This window comes from Mauremys mutica, chromosome 4 (assembly GCF_020497125.1).
Source record: "Mauremys mutica isolate MM-2020 ecotype Southern chromosome 4, ASM2049712v1, whole genome shotgun sequence".
Lineage (NCBI taxonomy): Eukaryota > Metazoa > Chordata > Testudines > Geoemydidae > Mauremys > Mauremys mutica.
Window position 1 is genome coordinate 38,182,977 of NC_059075.1, and position 25,472 is coordinate 38,208,448.

The window sequence follows — 25,472 nt, forward strand, 5'->3', positions numbered from 1 at the left end:
TAAAAGTCCAACATTTTGGGCCTATTTAGGGCTGGTAGTATGAGCTATGTGTCTCATTGGGAAGCTGGGAATCTTCCTTTTCCTTTAATATAAATTTCCTCTTTCTAGCCTGAGAGAGCTTTGAAATAGTGGGCTTTAAAATTGTGATATTTTTATTTATAGAAAAAGCTGACATTGGCCCAGTGTTGAATTTTTTCCTTCCTAGGCCTTGGGCAGGTGTAATTTTGGGGACAAATTCTTCACTTTTGGGAGGAGAAGGAAATATTTCTTTAGGAGGTTGATTTAAAGAAACAAAACTGTTTGAAATGTTAGACTAAGTCCTGGGAAGGTGGGTTAGTGGGCAGATGGCAGGTATTTGGGGGGGGAAGTTGAGTGATGAAATGCACAAGCACACAAGAAATGTATTTATTGATTGTCTCTGAAATTTATCACATTGTGTCTTTGATTTCTTATATGCCTATATGTGCGTGTGAGAATCGTTTTTTAAATTTGTCCTTTCTTCAGTTTTCTCTTTCCATTTAATTTTTTACCTCTTATCTTGTAAAGGGAGCCGCCATTTCCAGCCTACCTCACCTCTCAGGGATTACGGAGACTCACAGAGCACTAGACGTCGGAGGTCTAGGTCTGCTAATGTCCGGTTCGTCGATGAGGCCAATAATTTGGACCAGGTACTCAATACTAGTAGGAGATCTGTTCTCAAACGTCCCTTTCAGTTATTTAAAATAAATAAATAAATAAATTCTGTGAAATTCAGAGCAGATGGACTTATATTTTGGCTGCTGACATGAAAGTCCTTTCTAGAGTTTCTCTAAGTATTCTGTATGCATAGTGCACTCATGTCACTTGTGAGAGCAGCATATTGTGCATGAGTTTGAGGAAGGTCCTCTAAGATCCCCCTTGCTGTAGCTTGGTTCACTCTCACCTCTCAGACTGAAAATACTAACCATGTGTGAACTGTCCTTCTGGCTGAGGTGTGCTGGTCATTGCTCCTTCTGAAACTTGATCGTTTATGTATATAAAGAGTGACAGAGGCTGTGACATGCTGTATATATCCTTAAAGGTACTATTTGAAAATCTCTTGATATAGGATTGACATGTAATAAATTAGCCCTTGTAATCATGAGAAAAAGATCTAAAGACTACAACTCTTAGTGCTTTACAATTATTTAAACAAACATCAACACAGAATTAAAAAACTAGTCTTGTCCCATCCTTAATTCACCTATGCTTATCTCAAACATGTTGGGATTTCCAGTTCTCAGTCCATCATTCATCTTAGCCCCAAATGTCTGCTTAAAGCAGGTCTTGTAGCTAACAGTTTTTAACTTTCAGAGGCTCTATGAGGTGAGCAAGCTCTGGATTCAAGAGCTCTTCTATGGGATGCCCTGGGACCAGCCCCATCTCTTTTAAATTAAGGGAGCTCATCTTGGGCGTCTTTAATGACTACAATTGTAGTTGATAGCCCATGGGGAGAATCTGCTCCCTGTGTGATACACCACTCATTAAATGATTGGCCACAATTTTCATATGGTTTCATACATGTAGCTTTATGTATACTGCATTATGGCAATCCAAACTCTTGGTGACAAAGGCATGGTGTATAGTGATATCAGTGTCTTCAATCTTTTTGTATTAATTTCAGCCAGCTTGTCCTTATTTTCACCCTGTTACATGTAGACATTGAGTTATTTGTCCCATTTCACCAGGCAGGTGAAATGAGATGGAGATGAAGATTTGGGTGTCAGTTGGTCTGTTGCAGACACCTCAGCCCATGTCTACTCGTTAACTCTCCAAACAGCCTGATATACACTTTGAATGGGTAGGATAATAGGATGGATTCCTACTGTACCTCCTATGTGAGAAGCTTCAGCGCATATGAGCATTTACCCCAAACTACTCTCTGGGCTCCCCCAGGTAGTTATGAATGGAGCTACTTGAGCGAGTCCCTCTACCTCTGCAGTAAACCACAGTTATGCCAACAGAATCTCACCATAATTAGTATTAAAGACAGCCGAAAGATCTAATAAATCAGCATGAGCTCTTTATCTTCATTAATTGCTAGATGATCAGCTGATGTAAAAATGCAACTTTTGTACTGTAATTCAATCTAAATCTTTATTACACAGGGTTAAGGAAGTCTGAGGACCCCAGAAACTACCAGAGTTGTTCCACCATAATCTTTGTAATGACTTTTCCCCTAAAAGAGGAGTTTTCAACAATAAAATATCTGTTATAATAAGCTCTTTGGAAAAACACTGTTTTTGTTGTGTGTGTAGACAGCACTTTGTGCTTTATGGTGGTTCCCAAAATACCAATAAGTTTTTTGCGTATATAGTTAAATATCTGTCTGAAATTTTTTTTTGTTTATTTTGATGGTGTGTATATATATATATATATATATATACACACACACACATATATATATATAGAGAGAGAGAGAGAGAGAGACACCTTATATGCCAATATAAATACTGCTTTGCTTATTTTTATAAAACTACTTAAATATTAACTATATCATTTTATTTCAGTAAAAACATAGATAAGTTGTTATTCTCTGGGATGATTTTTATTGACTATGGCCATAGGCTGAATTTGATTTGACATAGACATAGAATCTTGGGGTTGGAAGGGACCTCAGGAGGTCATCTAGTCCAACCCCCTGCTCAAAACAGGACCAATCCTCAGACAGATTTTTACCCCAGTTCCCTAAATGGCCCCCTCAAGGATTGAATTCACAACCCCAGGTTTAGCAGGCCAATGCTCAAACCACTGAGCTATCCCTTCCCCCCATTTATGGGATGAGGTGATGCTCAAATCTCACTTACCACATCTTGAATCCTGGTATTCCCCCCTTGCCACGTTCACAATCTCAGCATTCCCATTCCCTATGTTTACCTTGCCAGGTCTTCCCATATTTTTGTTAGATATGACAAGTGATGAAGTATATTGATAATTCCACAATAATTTAAATCCATATAAGTCTAGACTCATTTATAAATGGTATTTTCTCAGTAGGTTTACTTCCTCTCCCCCATCCCCTAGCAATTTCCTACTCCACCATGCTGCTCTACACTGTAACTATACTGCTCCACTTGCTCAGAGAGGAGAATCCAAGTTAAATTTTCAAGATCACCTTAGAAAGGTAATACAAATGGTTCAGAGAGTTTAATTTCTCCACTTGCCCAGATCTGCTGATTGATTTGAAGCAGGGAGACCAGGATTGGATTGTGAAAGGGAGAGGTAACTGAAATCAATACGCTCCAAAGCACTTGAACAACCTCAGTTTAGAACCTTGCTACTTCATTTTCTGTTGCACAGCTGAGAAGTGTGCTGTTGTGATATGGTTGCTGGCAGAAAAGCTTTAGTGCTATACTAGCACACCTGCCTAATCCAGCCCTATACTATGAATAAATGTTAAATTACATATGAAATAATATAGTTGTAGTGTTTAGAATCAGAAGCAGACCATAAACAATTTCAGACCTGAGGGTCCTGACACCTTCGTCATCTTTAACCTATATGTTTTGTTTAAATGGTTCTTTAAAAAGTTTTAAAATACATTTTTCCTTTTGAAATGACACTGAAGAAAGACATTTCAAACTTTTTCAGCTTAATTTGTGTGTTCTCATTTGCAGCTACATTCCTTACACCACTCCCTTCGAGACCTTAGCAGTGAACAGGTTCGCCTAGGAGATGATATCAGCAGGGAGCTTTCAAGAAGATACCGGTATAAGTAGTATCCATTTCCACATCAGGCAGAAAAGATGAACTGTTTAAAGAATAAATTAGGAAATGTAGTTTAAGAGCTATTTATAAATATAGAAATTAACTTTTGTTGGTTCAACCATGTAACGGAACAAAATATAAAAAAGAAATCACAGGAGTACAAAATGGACAATATTCTTCCTATTATAATTTTAAAAGGAGGAGAGTTTTAGAACTTCCTTCCAAAATGTGGCGGGAGGAAAACCTGTATGATGATAAATTATCTAAGTCGCATCATCTTCATATTCAGTATATAATAAACACAATCCTTCTCAAAGGTAGCGTTTTCCATTGGCTTATCCAGTGGGTTAGGGAATGGGAATCATTCGTTCTATTCTCAACTCTTCCACTGGTAGATTGTGCTTAGGACCTGATCAGTAGCCACCTGAAGTCAATGGAAAGACTACCATTGATTTCCATGAGTTTTGATTGAGGCCTTTAAGGTTTTCTGTAGTATCCCAAAAAACAGATGGACCTTGAGCAGGTCACGTATGGTTTCTGTGCCTCAACTTATTGTTCTGTGAAATGGGCATAATCTGCAAAATGTGTAGCAAAGATTAAGTTAATTGTTTGCAAAGTGCTGTCAGATCTCTAAATGAATGACAAAGTGCTAATATTTGCTATCTTATTGCAAGTGATTGGGCAGCTAAAACTCAGGAATATGACTTTCTCACTATATAGAATAGCTACTATGTAGTGGCTGTGTCCTCATTAAAATCTGAATCCTAGAACAAAATTACTGATGAAAGTAACTTGAGAAATGATTTGCATTCTGGATTCACCTCTTGCTGATTTTTTTACATGTCATACATTTCATAGTTTAAGAGTGGTGCCATGTCTCACAAATTAGCTTCCCATTTTCTGCCCTCAAAGTGTGGATACATTTTAATATGTGGGTTTGCCACCTGAGTCTGACCGCTGCTTTGTCTAGGAGTTTGCAGACAGAAAAGATCTGTTTTTAAAACTGCTCTAACATGCAGGCATTGCAAAAGCTTAAAACCCCCAAATAAATAAATGCTGATTAAAGGCATATAATTGCTGCTCAGTTTAAATTAACCCATACTATTAAAATTTGAAATTAATCTTTGCATTTTTTTCCTTTTAAGGACTGATGCAGAAACCAAAAAGATCTTGACAGACTTGTCGGAAAAGCTCACTGAATCCCAAAGACAAGAAACTGTGAGTGTGTTTTCAGCGTAGCTAACTGGGTTGGGGAGAAAGGAGAACAGGTGTGTTATGTAGCTAGTTGCTAGTTCTTCTTCGAGTGCTGTCCCTGTGGGTGCTCCACTCTAGGTGACGGTGTGTCCCGGCGCTGTCGATCGGAGACTTTCGGTAGCAGTGCCTGGTTGGGGCGCATGCACCCAGATGGTATCTCCCGTCTAGTTGGAATCTTCCTGAGTGCGTGCGCCCCACACCCTCCTCAGTTCCTTCTCAACCGTCCTCGGCTGAAGACGGGACTCGGAGCAGTGCTGCCTTCTCTTCCCTGGTATCTATAGGAAACAGTAACAAAGAACATAGAAATAATTATTAATTACTTCCCAGTTGTTTCCCTTCCTTTAGTATAGTTACATAGTTAGTTACTTAGTTAAAAAAAAAAAATCACTTCAGACTTGTCTCTCACTGAGACACTCTCCCCTGCCATTTCTAATTTACAATGCCAGGGGCTTCAGGATTCAAGAGGTGTGTTTTCTGGCACGACTCCATACCAAGGTTGGATGGGCACTCACATTGTGTGAAGTGCCTCGCGGAAGCCTACATCCCCGCAAAGTGCCTCTACTGTATGAGCCTCGAGTCGAGGGCTCGGCACGACAGAGACCTGCGGCTTAAAATGCTTCTCATGGAGAAATCCCCGCAGCCGCTTTCGGAGATGGGGAAAGTTAAACCCACTCCTACATCCTCCCCAGCCAGATCGAAACCGGTGGGGAGCGTTGCTTCACCCTCCCTGGAGCGGAGGCAAGAAGCAGAGCAGTCTCATAGGAGATCCCTACCCTCTGTGCTGACAGCGCCAAAGCTAGGCGCCTCAGCCCCGGATCACGCCTCAACAACGGCTCCCACAGACCGTAGAGGCAGAAATTCAACCTCCCGAACACAGAAGGATTCCGCGGCACCAAGCGCCTCAGCGCTAAAAACAGCCACGAAGCCGACTGCGCGTTCTGTCCCGGTGCCGACAAGGACGTCGGCACCGCAAGCCTCATGGCTAAAAATAGCCGCGAAGCCGGCTGCGCGCTCTGCCCTGGTGCAGACAAGGATGTCGGCACCGCAAGCCTCAGGGCTAAAAACAACCGCGGAGCCGGCTGCGCGCTCTGCCCCGGTGCCGACAAGGACGTCGGCACCGCAAGCCTAAGGACTAAAAATAGCTGCGGAGCCGGCTATGGCTCTGCCCCGGTGCCGACAAAGCCGTCGGCACCGCAAGCCTGAGGACTAAAAATAGCCCGCGGAGCCGGCTATGGCTCTGCCCCGGTGCCGACAAAGCCGTTGGCACCTCAAGCCTCAGCACTAAAAATAGCCGCGGAGCCGGCTATGCGCTCTGCCCCGGTGCCGACAAAGCCGTCGGCACCACAAGCCTCAGGGCGGAAGAAGAAGGAGGAGGGGGAAAAAAAAAAAGCCGCGGCTCCGACCGCGTGCTCTGCCCCGGTGCCAGGAAGGACGTCGGCGCCGAGCCTGCCTTCCGCCCCTGCACCAACAGCAGACCCCCTGCAGGGCACCTCCAACCGACCCACTGCACCGCTCACACTTTCACTTTCGCTTCTTAACATGACACAGTGCAGTCCCACCACCTGAACTGGCTACCTTCACTGAGCGCGAACCTGATCTACAACGGCAAGCAGAGTTCTTCGCACCTCCTTCTCCTTCCCCACTGGAGCCTTTTTCCACCTCAGGCTAAGATCCACAGCCTCCAGCCTCAGTTTCCCTACTTCGCTCCCTATAAATGAGGCACTCTTGGAACCAGCTGACGCTCTCTGCAAACTCCAGCTTCTTTATTACCAACCTGCAGAAAAGCCGAACATAGATACTATGTTCCTGCTAAGGACGCTGACTTCCTATTTTTTTTTTCACAACTGAACTCTTTCATTATCAATGCAGTCGCACAAAGAACGAAACAGCCACAATATCAGTCCACCCCGCAAGACATGAACCTTAAACGCCTTGGCGTCTTGTGTCGCAAGGTTCACACATCCTCCACTCTACAATTCTGGATCGCAAACTACCTCGCACTCCTTGCCAGGCATGACTTTGATAACTACAATAAACTTTTGAATTCGCCTCTTACATTCCAGAGGACAGGACAGCGGGCTTTAAATCAATTCTGAGCGAGTGCCAATTGATTTCCAGAACAGCCCTACAAGCCTCTTTAGACACGACAGACACAGCAGCCCGTACAACTGCACCGGCTGTGGTTATGCGCAGATCTTCATGGCTTTCTGCATCTGGCATCCCTAAAGACCTGCAGAACAAAGTGGAGGACCTCCCCTTTGATAAACATAAACTGTTTTCTTTTAAAAAAACCAAAAAAAACAACAAAAAAAACCAAACACCTGATGAACTACTTCATACAATGAAAGATTCTAGAGCGACACTGCGCACCCTGGGCATTCACCCATCTCTTCCCAGGGGTCAACGATATCAACCCAAACCTTACCACATAAATAGGAATCGCGCTAGACCCCCTAAGCGCAGACAAAATCAAGCTCAAGCAACCACTTCCCATCCATCTGGGAATAAACAACAATTTTAAAAGGTTGGTTCAGGGTCTGTGCGACCACCCCTTGATTCCACAGCCTATTTGCCCATTTCGCCACCGCCTCCAGAGTTTCCAACATGCCTGTCAGCAAATTACACAGGACCGCTGAGTCCTCGAGATAGTTCAGTCTGGTTACTCTAGCCCATTCATATCCTATCCTCCCCTTCCCCGTCCCTCTTCAGGGACCCCTCTCATGAGCACCTGCTTCGACCAGAAGTTGCTTATCTTCTACAGCTAGGCGCAGTGGAGCCTGTGCCAATGCTACATCCAGGGAAAGATTTCTACTCCCATTACTTCCTGACCCAGAAAAGGACTGGGGGCTGGAGGCCTATACTAGACTTACGCCAACTGAACAAATTCGCGAGGATACAAAAATTCAAAATGGTCACACTGGCCACATTAATTCCTGTACTAGATCAAGGGGACTGGTTTTCAGCCCTCGACCCACAGTACGTCTCTTTTCATATATCAATTCATCCAGCTCACAGACGCTTTCTAAGCTTCACAATCAGTCACGACCATCTCCAATACGGAGTTCTTCCTTTCGGCCTCTCCACAGCGCCAGGAGTTTTTTTCCTAAATTCTAGCTGTACTCGTGGCTCACCTCCACAAACATGGGGTCACGCAGTTCCCCTACCTGGACGATTGCCTCATCAAGGGCAACTCCTATGGCAAGACACTCCAAGCTACTCTTTCACTATCGCCCTCTTTCACAGCCTAGGCCTCCAAATAAACGCCCAAAAATCCACCTTGACACTGTCCGAAATAGATTGCGGTCCGTTTAAGCTTGGTATTGAGTGAGGAAAAACAGGCAGGACTAGAATAACAGTGAAAAGCCAAGTGGCTACGTTTATTTGGGGGATAATTACAACTTGGGCCGGGGGAGTAGGCAACTTTGGCTGGGATGGTATCAAAAGTACAAACACACCCCAAAACACAGTAATAATACACTTTATACTGCTCACCACACCACACCAAATAGGCAGACACACCAATCTTACAAGATAGGAATCGGGTTCGTCAGGGCGGTGCCCGGTGCAACACAGAAAAGAGACCCACGGGCCACTGCCTCAGCCACCCTTGCTTTCACACTAAGGGTAACCCAGAGTGTGGTGCGGCTGCAGCTGGGCAGATTCCACTCACTCAGACCGCGGGGACGGGAACCCCTTGGTCTGCTAATCTCCAGGTGGAGACAGCTCCCAGATTCATGCACTCCGGACAAATACAGAGCAGTGATTCACACACATGAAACAGTTTGCAATTAACAATTCACTAACAACTAGAACAACTATACAAGCTAGCTAAGCAATTGTGCAATTCTGAGCTCATTAATACAATCCTGATATCCTGAATAGATACTTGGTACAGAGTTAGGGAGGGGAAAAATAAGAGGCTAGATGAGCTAACTGTCAGATATCAAAAAGCAAATACCGCACTCCAGGCGCAGCTGACCAGCAGAACAGACACCGGAAGCATGACGAGCTGACAGGGATCGGGTCCAAACGACAACGAATCCAAACGATACGACACGAGCGCGCTTTACCGGGAGGAGACCCTGGCCGAAAGGTTGATCAGGTCCTTCAGCTAACACGTGTATGCTCCAGACAAATTTTGGGGGGAAACCTAGTTTTATTGAGAGGTCTCACTCCCTCGTGTCGGTATCTGATTGGCTCCCTGGTCCCTCCTCCCTCCAGGCTTCGAGCTGTTGCCACCCCACGTTAGCAGGATTTGCACACGGCACACTGGAGTTGACAAGTAAACAAGCTTGACCCTTAGATGACTGGGTCTAAAAAGAGCGGGAAAGTGAGTCGCTGGGCAGGATTAACCTGACCTCTAGACGACCGGCCCCAAAAAAACAGGTTGCCGGGCAGAATCAGGCCTTCACACACAGAACTAGCCTGACCTTTAGATGGCCCAGCAGGAGAGAGAAAAAAAAACAAAAACAGGAGAACATACACAGCCAGTGTTGCTGGGCAGGATTGAGTCTCTGCCCTCTCCTATATACAAGAACCTAGTCCAAGATGGAGGCAGTCCTGTCCTTTTAACAGGACAAGATGGCCGTGGACCGACAATTGGCCATTCAAAGCCATAACTTCGTATCGGATTGCGACAGACACCTACACAACAGATTGAGTTCCTCGGAGCTCATCTCAACTCAATCCAGAGCAGAGCCTTGCTCCCATATCAGAGATTCCTCGCTATCACGCAGCTCAAACGCACGCTCTCTATTCATCCAAGGACACAGGCAAGACTCTGCCTACAGCTCCTTGGTCATATGGCAGCCACTACCTTCATACTCCAGTACGCCAGGCTGCACATGAGATGTCTTCAGGGCTGGCTCAATTCCAATTTCAAACCCAACAGACACACCTTAGGGATGTTGTTAACTCCGCCTCCCAACTTTTTAGCTTCCCTACAGTGGTGGACAAGACCAGAGAACCTCTACACTAAGGTTTCCTTCCAGAACTGATCCCCAGCACTCGTGCTCACCACGGACGCTTCCCTAATTGGTTGCGGAGCGCATTTAGAGGGACACAGGGCACAAGGCTAGTGGTCTGCATCAGAGTCACACCTACACATAAATCTCTTATTGCTCAGAGCTGTGAGATGAGCGTGCCTTCATTTTCTTCCCCTCATAAAGAACAAATACCTGCGAGTCTTAACAGACAACATAGCATGTATGTACTACATCAACAGACAAGGGGGAGCACGCTCACATTCTCTTTGCATGGAAGCCATCCGTCTATGGAATTGGTGTATATAACGTCAAATACAGACCACCGCTTCCTACCTGCCAGACTGCCACAACACTACTGCCAACGCACTCAGCAGGCACTTCTCGACGGAACACGAATAGGAACTGTACCCCACAATACTTCAACAGCTCTTCTCCTTCTGGGGCACCCCGTCAGTAGACCTCTCTGCCACAACCCAGAACCGAAAATGTCCCCAGTTTTGCTCCAGAGTGGGACTCAGAACTGCATCCCCAGGAGACGCATTCCTCATCCCGCGGAACACCTCTCTCCTATACACCTTCCACCAATCCCTCTGATACACGGGGTTCTTCGGAAGATTGTGGACCATAAGGACCGGGTCATTCTTATTGCCCCGGCTTGGCTGAGACAGACGTGGTATCCCTACCTACTCTGCATGTCCTCCCGTCACCCACGGGCTCTCCCCAACAGGCCAGATCTCCTTTTCCAGAACAATAGACTGGCTCTTTACCCTGAGCTCCTCAAGCTCCACCTCACAGCGTGGTTCCTTCATGGTTCCAAACCCATGAACTAGCCTGTTCTGAGCAAGTCCAATATGTCTTCCTGCACAGTAGGAAAGACTCCACTCATAAAACCTACCTGCAGAAGTGGAATAATTTTGCCCTCTGGTGCTTACGTAATCACTTAGCGCCCAATATGGTAACCCTCCCTATCATTCTAGACTACCTCTTGGAACTAAAACAAGACGGACATTCGCTCAGCTCCACCAAAGTGCACCTGGTGGCACTTACCACCTTCCATGACTCTTAGCAGGTTATTCACTCTTTACTCACCCAAACATAAAACGATTTCTCACAGCCCTGCAAAACCTCTACCCTGAAATTCACCCAATAGCTGCTTCATGGAATCTTAACCTCGTTCTACACGCTCTCATGAAACCTCCATTCGAGCCCTTGGCTACCTCCTCTCATCTCCATATGTCCATGAAGGTGGCTTTCTTAGTTGCCATAACATCGGCAAGGAGAGTAGGTGAAATGAGTGCCCTGATGGCCCACTCTCCCTACACAATCTTCTCCAAAGACAAAGTCACTTTGAGACCACATCCTAAATTTTCTTCCTAAAGTGGTATCTACCTTCCACCTCAACCAACCTATATACTTACCTACTTTCTATCCCGAACCTCACAAGACTCCACAAGAGGCAACCCTACATACTCTCGATGTCAGGCGAGCAATTGCCTTTTATTTAGACAGGACTAAACCATTTCACAAGTCTCCGCGACTCTTTGTTTCCATTACCGAAAAAATCAAACGGTATGGCTATCTCTAAACAACGTCTGTCCAAGTGGATCTCTGACTGCATCAGATCCTGTTACCGTGCGAAGAATCTTCAACCACCCGACGACATTAGAACTCATTTCACTAGAGCCATGTCGGCATCCATTGCCTTCTTACACAACATTCCCATTCCTGATATCTGCAAAGCGGCTACATGGTCATCTGAACGCACGTTTGCAAAACACTATGCTTTAATGCAAGACACCACGGCAGACACAATAGTAGGTCATACAGTACTATCTTCAGTACTCCCTGCCGTATCTCCAAAGTCCCACCAACCGTAGTGGGTACTGCTACACATTCACCTAGAGTGGAGCACCCACAGGGACAGCACTCGAAGAAGAAGAGAAAGTTACTCACCTTGCAGTAACTGAGGTTCTTCGAGATGTGTGTCCCTATGGGTGCTCCACTCCCCGCCCTCCTCCCCTCTACTTTGGAGTACTGAGATGACTCTCCACGGTAGAGAAGGAACTGAGGAGGGTGTGGGGCGCACGCACTCAGGAAGATTCCAACTAGACGGGAGATACCATCTGGGTGCATGCGCCCCAACCAGGCACTGCTACCGAAAATCTCCGATCGACAGCGCCGGGACGCACCGTCACCTAGAGTGGAGCACCCACAGGGACACACATCTCGAAGAACCTCAGTTACTGCAAGGTGAGTAACTTTCTCTTCAACATGCATCTTGCCAATCAATTTAACACCAACATGTTAATGTGTCCTTAAAACATAGTGAAGTCTGGCTCAGTGGGATTGGGTGCTTTCACTGTGTAGTAAAAATGTAATGTGTTTCATCCCTCAGATCCTTGCTAGTTGAACTAAATGGGGGCATTTTATTGTTTGGCGTATTTTTTCTGTTCATTCACAATAAATTATCATAGAGAAAGCTGGCAGTGCTGTAGTTTGAGTGCTGAGCATTACTTGGAGCATTTTTCAGCAAAAAAAATATCCTTTTAAAGCTCTAAAAATAATTTGTTGTAATTAAAAGTACATTTTCCTTTCTCCAGTCAACTTGTATGTCAGTTACCCTTTTTAACTGAGCTGTCCTTTCAAAATAATCATTTAATATGCTTAGGATGTTGCTGTTACAAGGATTTTATGCCTTAAAATTATTTGTAGCAGAAGTTTAGCATGCCAGAAAAAAAGGCAGCAGCTAGCTAGCTAGCTCCATTTTCTAATGGTAACACTGCAAAGTAAATTTTGAAGACAGAGCACGCTGGGATCTTCTCTGGCAGAATATGACCAGAATATGACCAGTTCATCTAAGTACTCTGACCCAGGAGCCTGCAAATAATCTCATCCTAATAGCAGAGGCACTTTTGTTAGCTATATAGCATATCAGAGGGGGAACAAATGAAAATTATTGAATGTATTCTCTGCAACTTCTATGCATTAGACAACAGTAAACTCTAGGACCTGTATTATTTAAATATTGGAATCAGCTCATAATTCCACAACACAAAACAAAATTAGAAGTCTTAAACCGAATCAATAAAGCCCTCAAATGGAAAATATTCTGTTAATAATCTGTTACATTTTTACTTTAAAAAAAAAAGACATTTTCAGAGTTCATTTTGAGAGTACATAGTGCCAGTTAATGAATGAAATCTTAACATGTAGTGTTACTGTATATGTCATTTGGAGTCCTCAGAGCTTTCAAGAGTTACTTTAATCTTATATTTTTTTTGGTGAGGGTGAATTTTATTGCTTCCCTAGTTTTCTAAAACTATCATTTTCTCTCTCATACTGATGAAGAGTATTCTATCAATCTCAACATTTGTGTCACTGCACCAAAGTTATTTAAAAGATGTACCTTTTCTTACATTAGCTTTATTTTTAGCTGGTTAACTTTTAGCTGTATGCCATATTGTTTTAGCCATGTCGGTTCCAGGATATTGGAGAGAAAAGGTGGGTGAGGTAGCATCTTTTATTGAACCAACACCATTCTCTCACCAATAGATGTTGGTCCAATAAAAGATATTACACCTCTACCCCTATATAATGCGACCCGATATAACCTGAATTCAGATATAACGTGGTAAAGCAGTGCTCCATGGGGGCAGGGCTGCGCACTCTGGTGGATCAAAGCAAGTTCGATATAACGCAGTTTCACCTATAATGCGGTAAGATTTTTTTGGCTCCTGAGGATAGCGTTATATCGAGGTAGAGGTGTACCTTACCCACCTTTTCTAACCTTTCGCTGATCAGTTTTCTGTAACTATCAATTTCCTGTTTAGTATTTTAATAATCTGGTGCTTGTAAAACACATTTTAAAGCCTGTCTTATGTTCTGTATTCACTACAATTATAGAGAACAGTGAAAAATAAACTATATAGTCAGGACATCAAATTTCATTGCAGATTCAATTCACATAGCTCACTAGAGGGCGCTCTCTGCTAGTGGATTAAATTGAAGATCCCATAGAATTATTCTATTTTAGTTTCAGTTCCAGTTACTGTACCTGTAATCCGAGAGGGAAGCCAGTTGTTGTAGCAAATGCTTCGTGTATTCATATTAATGCTGACCTTGGATTCAACAGAATATTAAAAAAACCTTCTTAATAGTGAGGTTTAATGAACTGTGATATTCAGTGATGATGGTACCTACCTCTTCTATAGAGTTTTTCAGCAGTAGCTCTCAAAGCACTTAACAAATGAGGTTAGTATCATTATTGACATTTTACAGGTGAGGAAATTGAGGCACAGAGGTTAGGTGACTTGCACAAGTTTAATCAGGCTAGTGACAGAGCTGGGAATAGAACTCCGGGTGGGCTCCTGCATCCCAGTCCAGTGCCCTGTCGTCTGTACCATATTGAAAAAGGTGGAAGCCCCATCACTAGAGATATTTAACACTTGACTGGTCAAAGCAATCGGTACAGATATTATAGAGACAAATTCTGCAGTGATCAGAGTAGGGTAGACTAGCAAGATAACAGGTCTTATTCTATTTTGAAACTTTGTGATTTTGAGTAAGAATGCTCCCCAGAGCGGTTATTTTCCATCAACTTTCAAATTCTATTTTATAAACTGTCTTCCTTTTCTTTTCCTATACCACTCCACTCTTAAAAAAAAATGTGCTTTTGATATGTGGAAAAAATTTCTAATGGTAATTTTTTTTTTTTTTTTTTGGGTGTGTGGAAGGTGTCAGAGCGGGTAGAGAGAAGACTTCAAGAGATAGAACAAGAAATGCGCACAGAAAGGCAGGTGGTAGAAAGACGCCAGGACCAACTAGGACATATGTCTATGCAGTTGCAGGAGGTATGCAAGATAGTTCAGTTAAGTTCTTGCTATACTCGTGAGCCTGGCTCAGACAAGGAAGCAAGGGGTCAAGTGTCACTCTTCCATGGTTAAAAGTATGTACATTAACAAGCTCTGCTGGATATACCCCTGGACAGCGATAATCTATAGAGACTGTTATTCCCTGATGCAGTGTTGCTTGTGTTAAATGTTTCTTGTTAGTGACACACAGATCCTAAGAAAAAGTCCGGTTCCTGGGTTTGATCCGTTTAAAAATGTTTGTACTGTGTTTTTTTTATTCTAAAATTGAACTATTTAGGAATAGTGAGCAATCACTTTTTGAGTACTGTTCTGTGTGCCAATTAAATATAACGTGGGCCAATTAAATATAACGTACTGGTTAGGCACCTTTCCAGTGCTGTGAAATCATTTGCTCTCAAAGTGAATTAAATGTGGTGAGCCACGAGAATAGTGCTGAGGAGAAGACCTCAATTATTGTTCATTTTAAAAAAGAAAATTAGGAGAATTTTTCCCTGACCCTTTTTTCCTCTTTCTTTAAAAAAGTATAAAATACACAAAAGAGAGGCAAGGAGCTTGCTTCCAAAACTAACACATGAGAAACCAGGAAGACTGAATATTTTGCATTCTAATTTTTTATTTGACTAAGAGTTAGAGCTATGATTTGGAATCCTATCTTTGACTGTACAATGGGGATCACTGCTGATATGAAATTAATTTAATATTTTGTCACTTTAAGTGGCGAATTGTGTCCTTTTTAAAAAGCAACTGTGGATTATACACTGCAGTGGAAACTGAAGTGGATTAATTTATATTGACGCTTTCTATTTTGTAGAGGGCTATAAATTCTCCTTAATGGTCATATTTAAGAAGATAACATACTCTTTTAATAGGGAAAAAAGTTATGCTTATCAAAACGTTTTTAGTACTTTGCCGATTGGATGTCAGTAACAGCTTTACATTTCTACCTCCCCTTCCTCCCTTGTAGATAGTGAGAGGTGGGTGAGAGTGCTTCATTAGGGCTCTCAGAAGAGGAAAGTATTTCTTAGGATTTTCTGAGAGAAAAATTCTTCAAATTTCAGACTGTGTTACTGTCCATTTTGTGGACATATGTTTAATGAGAACTGTTTGATGTGTGATTTGGTACTGTTACCTGCTGACATAAATAAATTTCCTTTTTTGCCCTTTGTATTGTATTTACATTAAGGACATTTTGACAGTTGGGAATTCATTTTCAAATTGAAGACTGATGTTTTGCTAATGATGAATGTGTTCTGTGTGTATGTTTCTTGAGCAAGATGTATGCTTCCATAATCTTTGTTACAGCACTTTGGAACAATCTGTTGCACTTTTAATGGCTGATGTTAAATTTTATGCTACTGCATCTTCTGATGAATAATCTCTAAACACTTTGCTGAGTTTATTAAACAGCAGTTTGGACAAAATTCATTCGAGGATTATTTTGAAAAAGAGCATTTTAGTACTTTAATCCTACTTCTTCATGCTTTGAAATAGTGATTAGATGGATAATTGGCAGTGGCTCATTGTCAAAGGCCCCGATCCTGAAATGATCTTTGCATGTCTGTATCCCCTACGGAAGTGTGTAGGATTCTGGACAGGCCAAGGGGTCCCCTTGTATGGAGCTCACTGAAGATTGCCCATAAGGTGGAAACTGAGAATTCTTCTTTCTCAAATTACTCAGGGGAAAACAGTAGACAGAATAGGCAGCAATATTTCAAGTTTCCATACACTGCCTCTTGTCTGCCTGAGTGCTAGAGAAATTACCTTATGCATTCTTTGTTTTTTTTTGAGACTGACAACAAGACAGCTGATTAATGACAGTATTAGTGGTAGGTTTTGTGATGGACATCTGTCCACTGGGAATTGTACTGAGATTCCCCCAACTTATTTCCTATAAACTAGACCACAGAATAGCCAGCAGATGGTGCTGACTTTTTTCTACTGCTGACCAGGGCTGGACTTGAGGAGAGAGGCTCTTTATCTTGTTACCAGTACTGGAAGAGCCATCCCCCTAATTGCATATAAAACATTAACCATCTGTCACAGAGTAGCCGGTCCCTGTCGATAGATGAAGCCCAGTGACCCTGGATCAAAGCAGATGAGCCCAATCCAGCTAATTAAAGATGGCTGGGCTACACCTGTGCCTATAAAGGGCTGCTAGCAGACAGCTGGAGGAGGAAGGACTGAGGCAGGTTGAGCCCTGGGAAGGGAAAGCCACACAGGAGTGGAGCTAGCTCCTCTGGTGTGTCCTTGGAGCAAGGGGCCGGGGGCTCAGGGAAGCATGGCTGCTACTCCATGCAAGGAGTGGAGCTGATTGAGGCTGGGAACCTGCCAGATCTGGAGTGCTAGAGACCCCTGGGAGGGGTGGCCCTGAGGCCAAGGATTGAGTTAAGATTTTCTGTTTGTTAACCATTGTTAAGAAAATTAATCTCCTTGACTGAGACTGCGTGCGGCAACTCATGCTTTGGATCTGGGGTGAAGCTCCTGCCTGGTGATACCAGCCTTTTTAGGGAGAAATTTCTTTTTGATGTTGTGTATATTGGGTTCAAAAGGTCAGGTACAGGGCCGGCTCCAGAGCCCAGCGGGGCAAGCACCCGCCTGGGGCGGCCCTTTCCCGGGGGGGCGGCAGGCTGGGCCGGCGGACCTGCCGCAGTCATGCCTGCGGGAGGTCCACCGGAGCCCCGGGACGACCGGACCTTCCGCAGGCATGACTGCGGAGGGGACGCTCGGCCGGCGGCTCCCGGGGACCTCCCGCTGGCATGACTGCGGACGGTTCGCTGGTCCCGCGGCTCGGCTGGACCTCCCGCAGGCATGACTGCGGCAGCTCAACCAGAGCCGCCGGACCAGCGAACCGCCCGCAGCTGCGGGAGGTCCAGCCGAGCCGTGCGACCAGCGGACCCTCCGCAGTCATGCCCGCGGGAGGTCCGCTGCTCCCGCGGCTCGGGGGCACCTCCCGGGCATGACTGCTTGGGGCGGCCAAATTTGTAGAGCCGCCCCTGGTCAGGTACATAATAGTGGGAATGTTTTAGGGATCAGCACTTTTCCCCCTAGTCACTGATGGTTCAGGGCTAGCTCACAAGAAGACTTTTTAGTTCCCAAAGTATTTGTATTGAGTTGCCAATAAACATTTTACAGTAGCGTCTCCAAAATGTCAATTTTAGCAGAACCCGCTATTATTATATATTATATATTAATACTTCATATTAATATGCTTATAAAGTATTGGTTTCCAGTCCTGCAGGGGATTAACAGAACTAAATCACTATTTTGCTATATCCTTAGTTTGCTGTGTGTTTGACATTTGTCCAGAACAGAATATAGCAAGTCCCAGACCTTATAGCTGTGTAACTTGCAACCTCTGATTTGTGCATTTAGATATGAGAATTTGTTACACTCTTTCAGGCACAATAGACTTTGTAATTTCACTAAAGGACTTTTAAATGTTCTTATTTAACTGATTAACCTGCTCGAAAGGTTGAGTTATAAAATATCTATAGGACTCTTTGGGTGAAATCCTGGCTCTGTTGAAGTCCATGGCAAAACTTCCATGGACTTCAGTAGGACCAGAATTTTACCCTTCATCTTTTGTAAAACAGCATGAAAAACATACAAGAATTTTTTAAAAAGTTTATCTCACAGATGAATAAAAGAAAAGTCTTTTTTGTTTTCCAAGACACTTTTCAAAATATTGCTACTAAAAATAGAGCCCTGAAATGGGAAATATTAATTGTCCCAAAATGTCTCCATTCAATATTGGGTATGAATGGTTTATAAAGGAATGTTTCTAAACTAGTTGTGATGGTATAATTTAGGTAATGATATTAGTTACATTCATTAAATCAAACCAGCTCGAATATGCCTTTCAGCTTTTGTAATTGAGAGATCATTTAAAGATTTAAATGTTGATGCTGGTAAACATTGAAGAGAATGCAATGATGGGAACTGGCCACTACTTGTCAGTGTTTCACCATTCTACAAAAACCATCATGCTAAATTTAACAAATGCAATTGCATACTTGCAGAGCCTAGCTGAACATGACTAATTTCTTTTTTCAGTGATTGTTTTCCATTTTTGAATGTTCAAATTTATTATTTTTATTCTATCATGTTGCTGTCCTTAAATTAATTGATTTTTAAAAAAAATGACAGTGTGTTATATAGAATGTATTAGGAATATTTGTTATCTTCAAATTTAACAGCTAAGCCATGTTTTTGAGTCTCTTTCTATATGATGTTGTGGCTGGTATGATTAAAATTATTTTATTAGTAGTATTTGTTTCCTTTGTTTCTGAGCTTCCATGATTACTAATAGTGTTTAAACATTATGTGCATGAAGCAGGGTGGATAAAAATTGAAGGATTTTTTATTTAAATACAGGTTTATTTTTAAAAATAAATCTATTTAAAATTGTATTTGAATTGAAATTAACAGCCTTTAAGACCTACATTTATAATCTATTAAAATAATTTAGATTAAATACAAAATATTTTGTACTAGGTTTTAAAAATGTCAGACTACTTTGTTGCAAATCACTGCCTAAGTACCTGGAACCAGAGTCTGTTGAAGTGCTAAATCAGCTTTTGACAGAAGTAGCCTCTTCTGCAAATGCAGCAACAATATTTTTTTCATTTCAGTTTATTCAACTAGTTTAGTTCAATGACTCATTCATTCAAAGTTAAAAAACCAGTTGGGAGTTGAAAAAGAAGAATGGCTTGTTTTCCTCTACCAATCTATGATTAAAAACTTGGTGTGGGAGGATGAGATCTACTAGTTTTAAAATCTTGAAAGACACAGTGACAAGAAATAATCAGTTCAGTTACCTAACTACAGATAATACTTCATTTGTTTAATAAATCAATTAGTTTTAAATGCAAAACATATTTTGATAAACTTTTTGATACCCTTTTTTCCTTAGGTTTCCAGTGCATTTAAGGTAGTTTTATTTAATTTTTAAAATGCTGGTTTGGGGCATTTTAATTGAATTTGAATTTCCATCCAAATAGAGCTTGATGTAAATCACAAGTAAAAAATTAACTATCAGTATATGACATGCTTCATACCCCATTTTCTAAAATAATAAATATCAAATGAATCAGAATAAATGTAAATGAAGCAACAGTTGCTTAAATACATTCTTATAGATATCATGTATACTCTTGGTTAGCAAAAAGAAGCACCAAATTTAGTTTATAGGGATATCTAGTTGTAAATCAACTCATTTTAATGGTTACCAACAAATGAGAATCTACCATCCCTTAGGAAAAGAACTAAAAAGTACAAATTCAAAACTTGATGAAAATTGATGGCTTAAATCAAGGTTTCCTGCTTGCTGATTTAAATCATGATTAAAATCCACCCCAATGTGAAGACAGACTTTAAATAAATGTATACAGTGCAGCTTTGCTTTCCTCCTCGAAAAACCTTTTTCCAAAATGTCGTCTTTAGTTAGAAAGAGAAACATAAATATGCACAACTAGTTTTTAGCATTAAGATGATGCATATGCAACTTACATTAAAAATCATATGATCTTTGTTTGGCTGATCTTGTGAGTCCTTCCAAACAGAGACATGCTGTCAAGCTGTTTGTCTAAATGGGAAGGGGGAAGAGAGAAATGAGGAAGACTTTGGGAGTGGAGGAAAGGAGGAAATTGGGGGACATACAGAGGCCCTGACATGAGGGAGGAGATGGGGATGATGCAGGGAGTACTTGAAGTAGAAGGGGATGGGATGGTGGGACACAAGGCGTTTGTGGATAAGAATGGAGGAATGCAAGGAGTCCCTGGAGTGTTCAGTGAGCTCAGCCTACAGAAGCAACAAAATGTGCAATCAATCCTCTTGCAATTCTTCTTCCCGCTCCCACACCACTTACTTACTACATGCTGTCTTACTGAGAATACAAGCTCTTTGGCAAAAAGACTTGTCTGTTTATATTTTGTTAAAATGCTGTGTGCATCAGTGGCACTATATGAATCAAAATAGTTCTTCGAGTGCTTGCTCGTGTCCATTCCATGCTAGGTGTGTGCATGCCGCTTGCACTGTTGCTGGAGATTTTTCTGTTAGTGATATCTGTTGGGTCAGCTGTAGTGCCCTCTGGAGCTGCACGTGTATGCACTGGTGTAACACTGGTGTACCCCAAAGCAACACCCTGGCACCCCATATTTGCCATGGTGATATGATTATGATGTGTTTTGTACAAAGCATGCCTTGTGAGGTATCATTTTAAGTCTTGATCTGTTGAACATTAATATCCTGTTGGATTGTATGTGCTATCATTGTACATGAAGTTATGAAGTTTTGCTATGTGTGTGTTACTGAAATATGTTGTAAGTTGGAAACACTCAAAACCAGCCTTTGAGGTACAACAGTGGGGCAGACACAGATGATGGCCCATTAAGGGGAATACACATTCTCAAAGATTACCTCAGGAACTGTATACAATGGAGACCTCTCAAAGAGAGCCGATAGACAATGGAGATTGCTTGACTCACATCATAGCAAAAGATCTTTCCAGCAAGCTGGAAGAACCTATAAAGGAGAGGAAGTACATCATCAGACTTTGGCTTTGACTCCTGGCCTCATCAACTCTAAGCCAGCCCTGGCAACCCCATTAAAATGGGGTCTTGATCCGCTTTGGGGTCCCGACCCCCAGTTTGAGAACCGCTGGTTTAGTTTGTATAGTTTTTGCAAGTTGTGATAGTGTATATAGTTCCTGTTTTCAAAGGACTTTTTGCCCCAGGAGCCGGGCATGCCACAGTCCCTGGACTTCAAGCCTTGTGCCTCTTGTGGAAAACTTATGCCTGTGGGTGACTTGCATTCAAGTTGCTTAAGTGCTTGGGGGATTCTCATGTAAAGGACAAGTGCAAAATCTGTCAGGACTTCAGATCCCACATTAAGAAGGACCGAGACATCAGACTAAAGACTATCCTCATGAAAGCCACCCTCAGATCTGTCTCAGAACTGAGCCACTCCTATTCAACATCAAGTACTTCGGCATTGATGTGAAGCACTCCCCCGGCACTGAATTCTTCTCAGCACTCTTCTCCGTCCCTGATGCTGAGGAAGAAGCACAAAAAGCAGCGCACTGAGAGAGGGTGCTCACCAGTGCAGATGAGAGATAGGCAGGGAGAGTGAGTGAGACCCATGCCAGGCCACTCTCAGGGCCGGTGCAACCCATTAGGCGACCTAGGCAGTCGCCAGCATTTGGGGGGCGGCATTCGGGTCCTTCGGCGGCGACCGCGGCGGCTGGATCTTTGGCCACCCAGGTTGTCATCGGCATTTAGGCAGGGGGGGCGCGGGGAGGGCCGCCTGCAGCAAGTAAGGGGAGGCGCGGCATGCAGGGAAAGAGCTCCCCGCCCCAGCTCAACTCTGCTCCACCTACTCCTCTGAGCACGTCGCCACCGCTCTGCTTCTCTCCCTCCCAGGCTTGCGGCAACAAACAGCTGATTGGCGTCGCAAACCTGGGAGGCGGGAGAAGTGGAGTGGCGATGGTGTGCTCGGGGAGGAGGAGGAGCAGAGGTGAGCTGGGGTGGGGAGCTTCTGCACGGCTCCCCAGCCCGGGGGGAACTGCCGCGTGGTGGGGCACCTCAGGGCGGAGGTGGGGAACTGCCACAGGGGGGGCGCCTCAGGGCGGGGAGGGGCGGAGAGCTGCTACAGGGCTCGGGGTGGGGCGCAAGGTGGAAGTTTCGCCTAGGGCGCGAAAGATCCTTGCACCCGCCCTGGTTACTCTTCTACCCCTGCACCCGCATTGGCACCATTGACAATGGAGTTGAGTCCAGAGTGGGAACCTCCGATGACACCAGGGAGCCAACATGGTACGGGTGGACTGAAAGTGCTGTCAATCCCAGAGGCCTTCCAGGCAGCTAAGGATCTTCTCTCTCTTCCGGTCTCTCCAACCCCATCCGGAAGCAGGAGGGAACAGGTTGCGTCAGGTGCCTTCCTGGCACCGGGTCTCCTGGCACCATCCAGGGGCAAGTCCTACCTGATCCCAGCATCCCACTCCCCGGCACACCACTAGTCCCTGGAACCCCAACACTGGATGGAAGCGGAAGCAGATACCTTGGTTCCCGAGAACGGAATCCTCTTTGGAGTCCGAAGGAAAACCCTATGTACTGCCTACACCCCACCAAACTTCACTGTTGGTCCCCCTGTGGGCCTCTGGCCCGTGCGTCACTGGCCAATGCAGTTACCCTACTGGAACTCCTGGGGGTTCCCTTAGTACTGGGGCCTGCCTCCCACCGCTCCTACTCGGTGGCCTCAGAGAGATAGGCTACTGATCCCTCTGGCTCAGCACCGGATCCAGACTCCAGTACTGGCCCCGGTACTAAAATCCAGGACATGCCTCCAGTGGACATAGCTGAAGAAGAGGAAGGAGCTCCTCCTCTGGTGCAAACATCCTCCTCCTCCTGCCCCCCAAGATGAGGCTGTTTCAGGTCCCAGCAGCCTACTTCCCCAGGATGACTTCAGGGCCCATGAGGACCTTCTGAAGTGGGTCACTTCAATCCTGGGCTTGGAGATAGAAGAGCTCAGCGACATCACACAGCCTCATTGATGTCCTGACTGCAGCAGCTCCATCCAAAGTGGCTCTGCCCATCAATGAGTCGGTGATGGGACCAGTCAAGGCCCTATGGCAAACTCCTCCTTCTCTGGTTCCCACTTCAAAGAGGCAGAAAAAAGTATTATGTTCCAGCAAGTGGGTTCAGTTACTGTACTCGCACCCTCACCCTGGGTCCCTGAGGTTGTCTTCAGCTAACAAAAGGGCCAGGCAGGGCCAGTCGAGTGCTACCCTGAAACAAACAGACGCTAAGAAACTGGACCTTTTCAGAAGAAAGGTTTATTCCATGTGTAGCCTACAACTGCATATGCCAATCAGCAAGCTTTACTTGGGAGATAAGATTTTAATCTATGGGCCTCCCTGAATAAGTTCAAAGACTCCCTGCCTTGAGTCAGAACAGGAGTTTGTGGGTAAGAACATGCCAGGACCTCTCTTTAGGTGGTTCTGGATGCTGCTGACTTGGGCCTGGTCTACACTAGCTGGAGGGGTGGGGAAGGATTGATCTAAGATACGCAACTTCAGCTACAAGAATAGCGTAGCTGAAGTCGACATATTTAGATTGACTTACCTCCTGTCCTCACGGCACGGAATTGACGACCGCGGCTCCCATGTCGACTCCACTTCCGCCTCTCGCCCTGGTGGAGTTCCGGAGTCCACAGGGACCATGTTCGGGGATCGATTTATCACGTCTAGATGAGACGCGATAAATCAATCCCCGATAGATCAATCGCTACCTGCCGATCTGGCGGGTAATGTGGACGTACCCTTGGTGTCCAAGACAATGGCCACTGTGGTCACCATGAGGCGCTCTTCCTGGTTCCAGTCCAACAGCCTTCCCCACAATTCAGGACCTCCCATTTGAAGGCTCCTCCCTTTTTGCAGAGCAGACAGACACGAGACTACATGGACTGAAGGACTCAAGGGCCACCCTATGATCCTTAGGCCTGTACGCTCTGTCTGCCTCGAGAAAACACTTCAGGTTGCAGCAGCCTCCTGGATTCTCAGGATCTCCAAAACAGGAGCCCTACAAAAGAAAGGGCACAGGTTATAAAAGGCTCCAACCACTCCTGCATATCTTAGCCTCTCAGTCAGGGCCTCAGAGATACTTTTGTAGCAGGCCTTTTGAAGGTGCGTGTGAGGGCGCTGTACCAGTTGCCGTTTCAGATCTGCCTCCCCTTTAATTTTTGGAATGTCTGTCTCTCTTCGGCCCTGCTTGGGCATACATAACATTGGATTGATGGTTCCTGAGTACAGTGACAGTTGGATATACCCTTCAGTTTTTATCCACCCCTCCCTGCCAGCTTCCACCCCCATCTTGGATCTCTATCCCCTCAATGGATATGTCAAGAAACTGAGATTCTCCATGGGCTCCCTGGCTTCCATCATTCCCTCCCTGGACCCAGGAAACTGGTACTTGCTACCCTTGACTTAAAGAAAACATACTTGCACATTTTTATCTTCCGTGGCCACAGAAAATTTCTTAAGTTTGTAGTGTGTCATTGCCACTATTAATTCCCTTCCCTTCCCTTCAGTCTATTGGCAGCCTTAAGGATTTTTATGACATGTATGGAGGTTATAGCAGCCTTCCTCAGGTGGTGAGATGTTCAGGTCTACCCGTACCTCAATGATTGATTGATCAAAGGTTGGCCGCAGGCTAAAGTGCAAGACAGCATCAGCATAGTCTGAACCACCTTCAGGGTGCTGGGCCTGCTGATAAATGAGCAGAAGTCAACTCTTTTCCTGGTTCAGAGAATGGAATTTATTGGGGTTCTGCTTGACTTGACCCAAGCCTGGACCTTCCTCCTAGAGAACCCTCTTTCAGACCACGGCAAACCTGATATCCAAGGTAATGGTCCATCCAAATACGACAGTTCGAGTGGTCCTCAGGCTACTGGGTCTCATGGTGGCTTGCACTTATGTGGTTCAATATGCAAGGCTGCTCCTCAGTGTCCCCCCACCCCCGATGTGGCTAGCATCAGTGTACTCCCCAAGCACTGCAGACACCACTTGGACTTAGTACTTATGGTATTCCCCCTGCATCCTGGTCCTCACCTCCCAGGGCAGGTGGAGAGAACCCAGGTTAGTAAT

The 25,472-nt window shown here is 44.3% G+C and overlaps 1 protein-coding gene across 4 annotated transcripts in view; it reads left to right on the plus strand.

Annotated features, from left to right (window-relative positions):
- Positions 1–25,472, plus strand: part of CEP128 (centrosomal protein 128) — a 437,566-nt gene that overhangs the window by 63,844 nt on the left and 348,250 nt on the right. For all 4 annotated transcript variants that reach the window (XM_045015395.1, XM_045015394.1, XM_045015396.1 and 1 more), the window contains exons 5-8: positions 547–668; positions 3,636–3,727; positions 4,872–4,944; positions 14,699–14,815. In XM_045015395.1, coding sequence (XP_044871330.1) covers positions 547–668; positions 3,636–3,727; positions 4,872–4,944; positions 14,699–14,815 — 404 coding nt within the window. The remainder of the gene's footprint in view (positions 1–546; positions 669–3,635; positions 3,728–4,871; positions 4,945–14,698; positions 14,816–25,472) is intronic.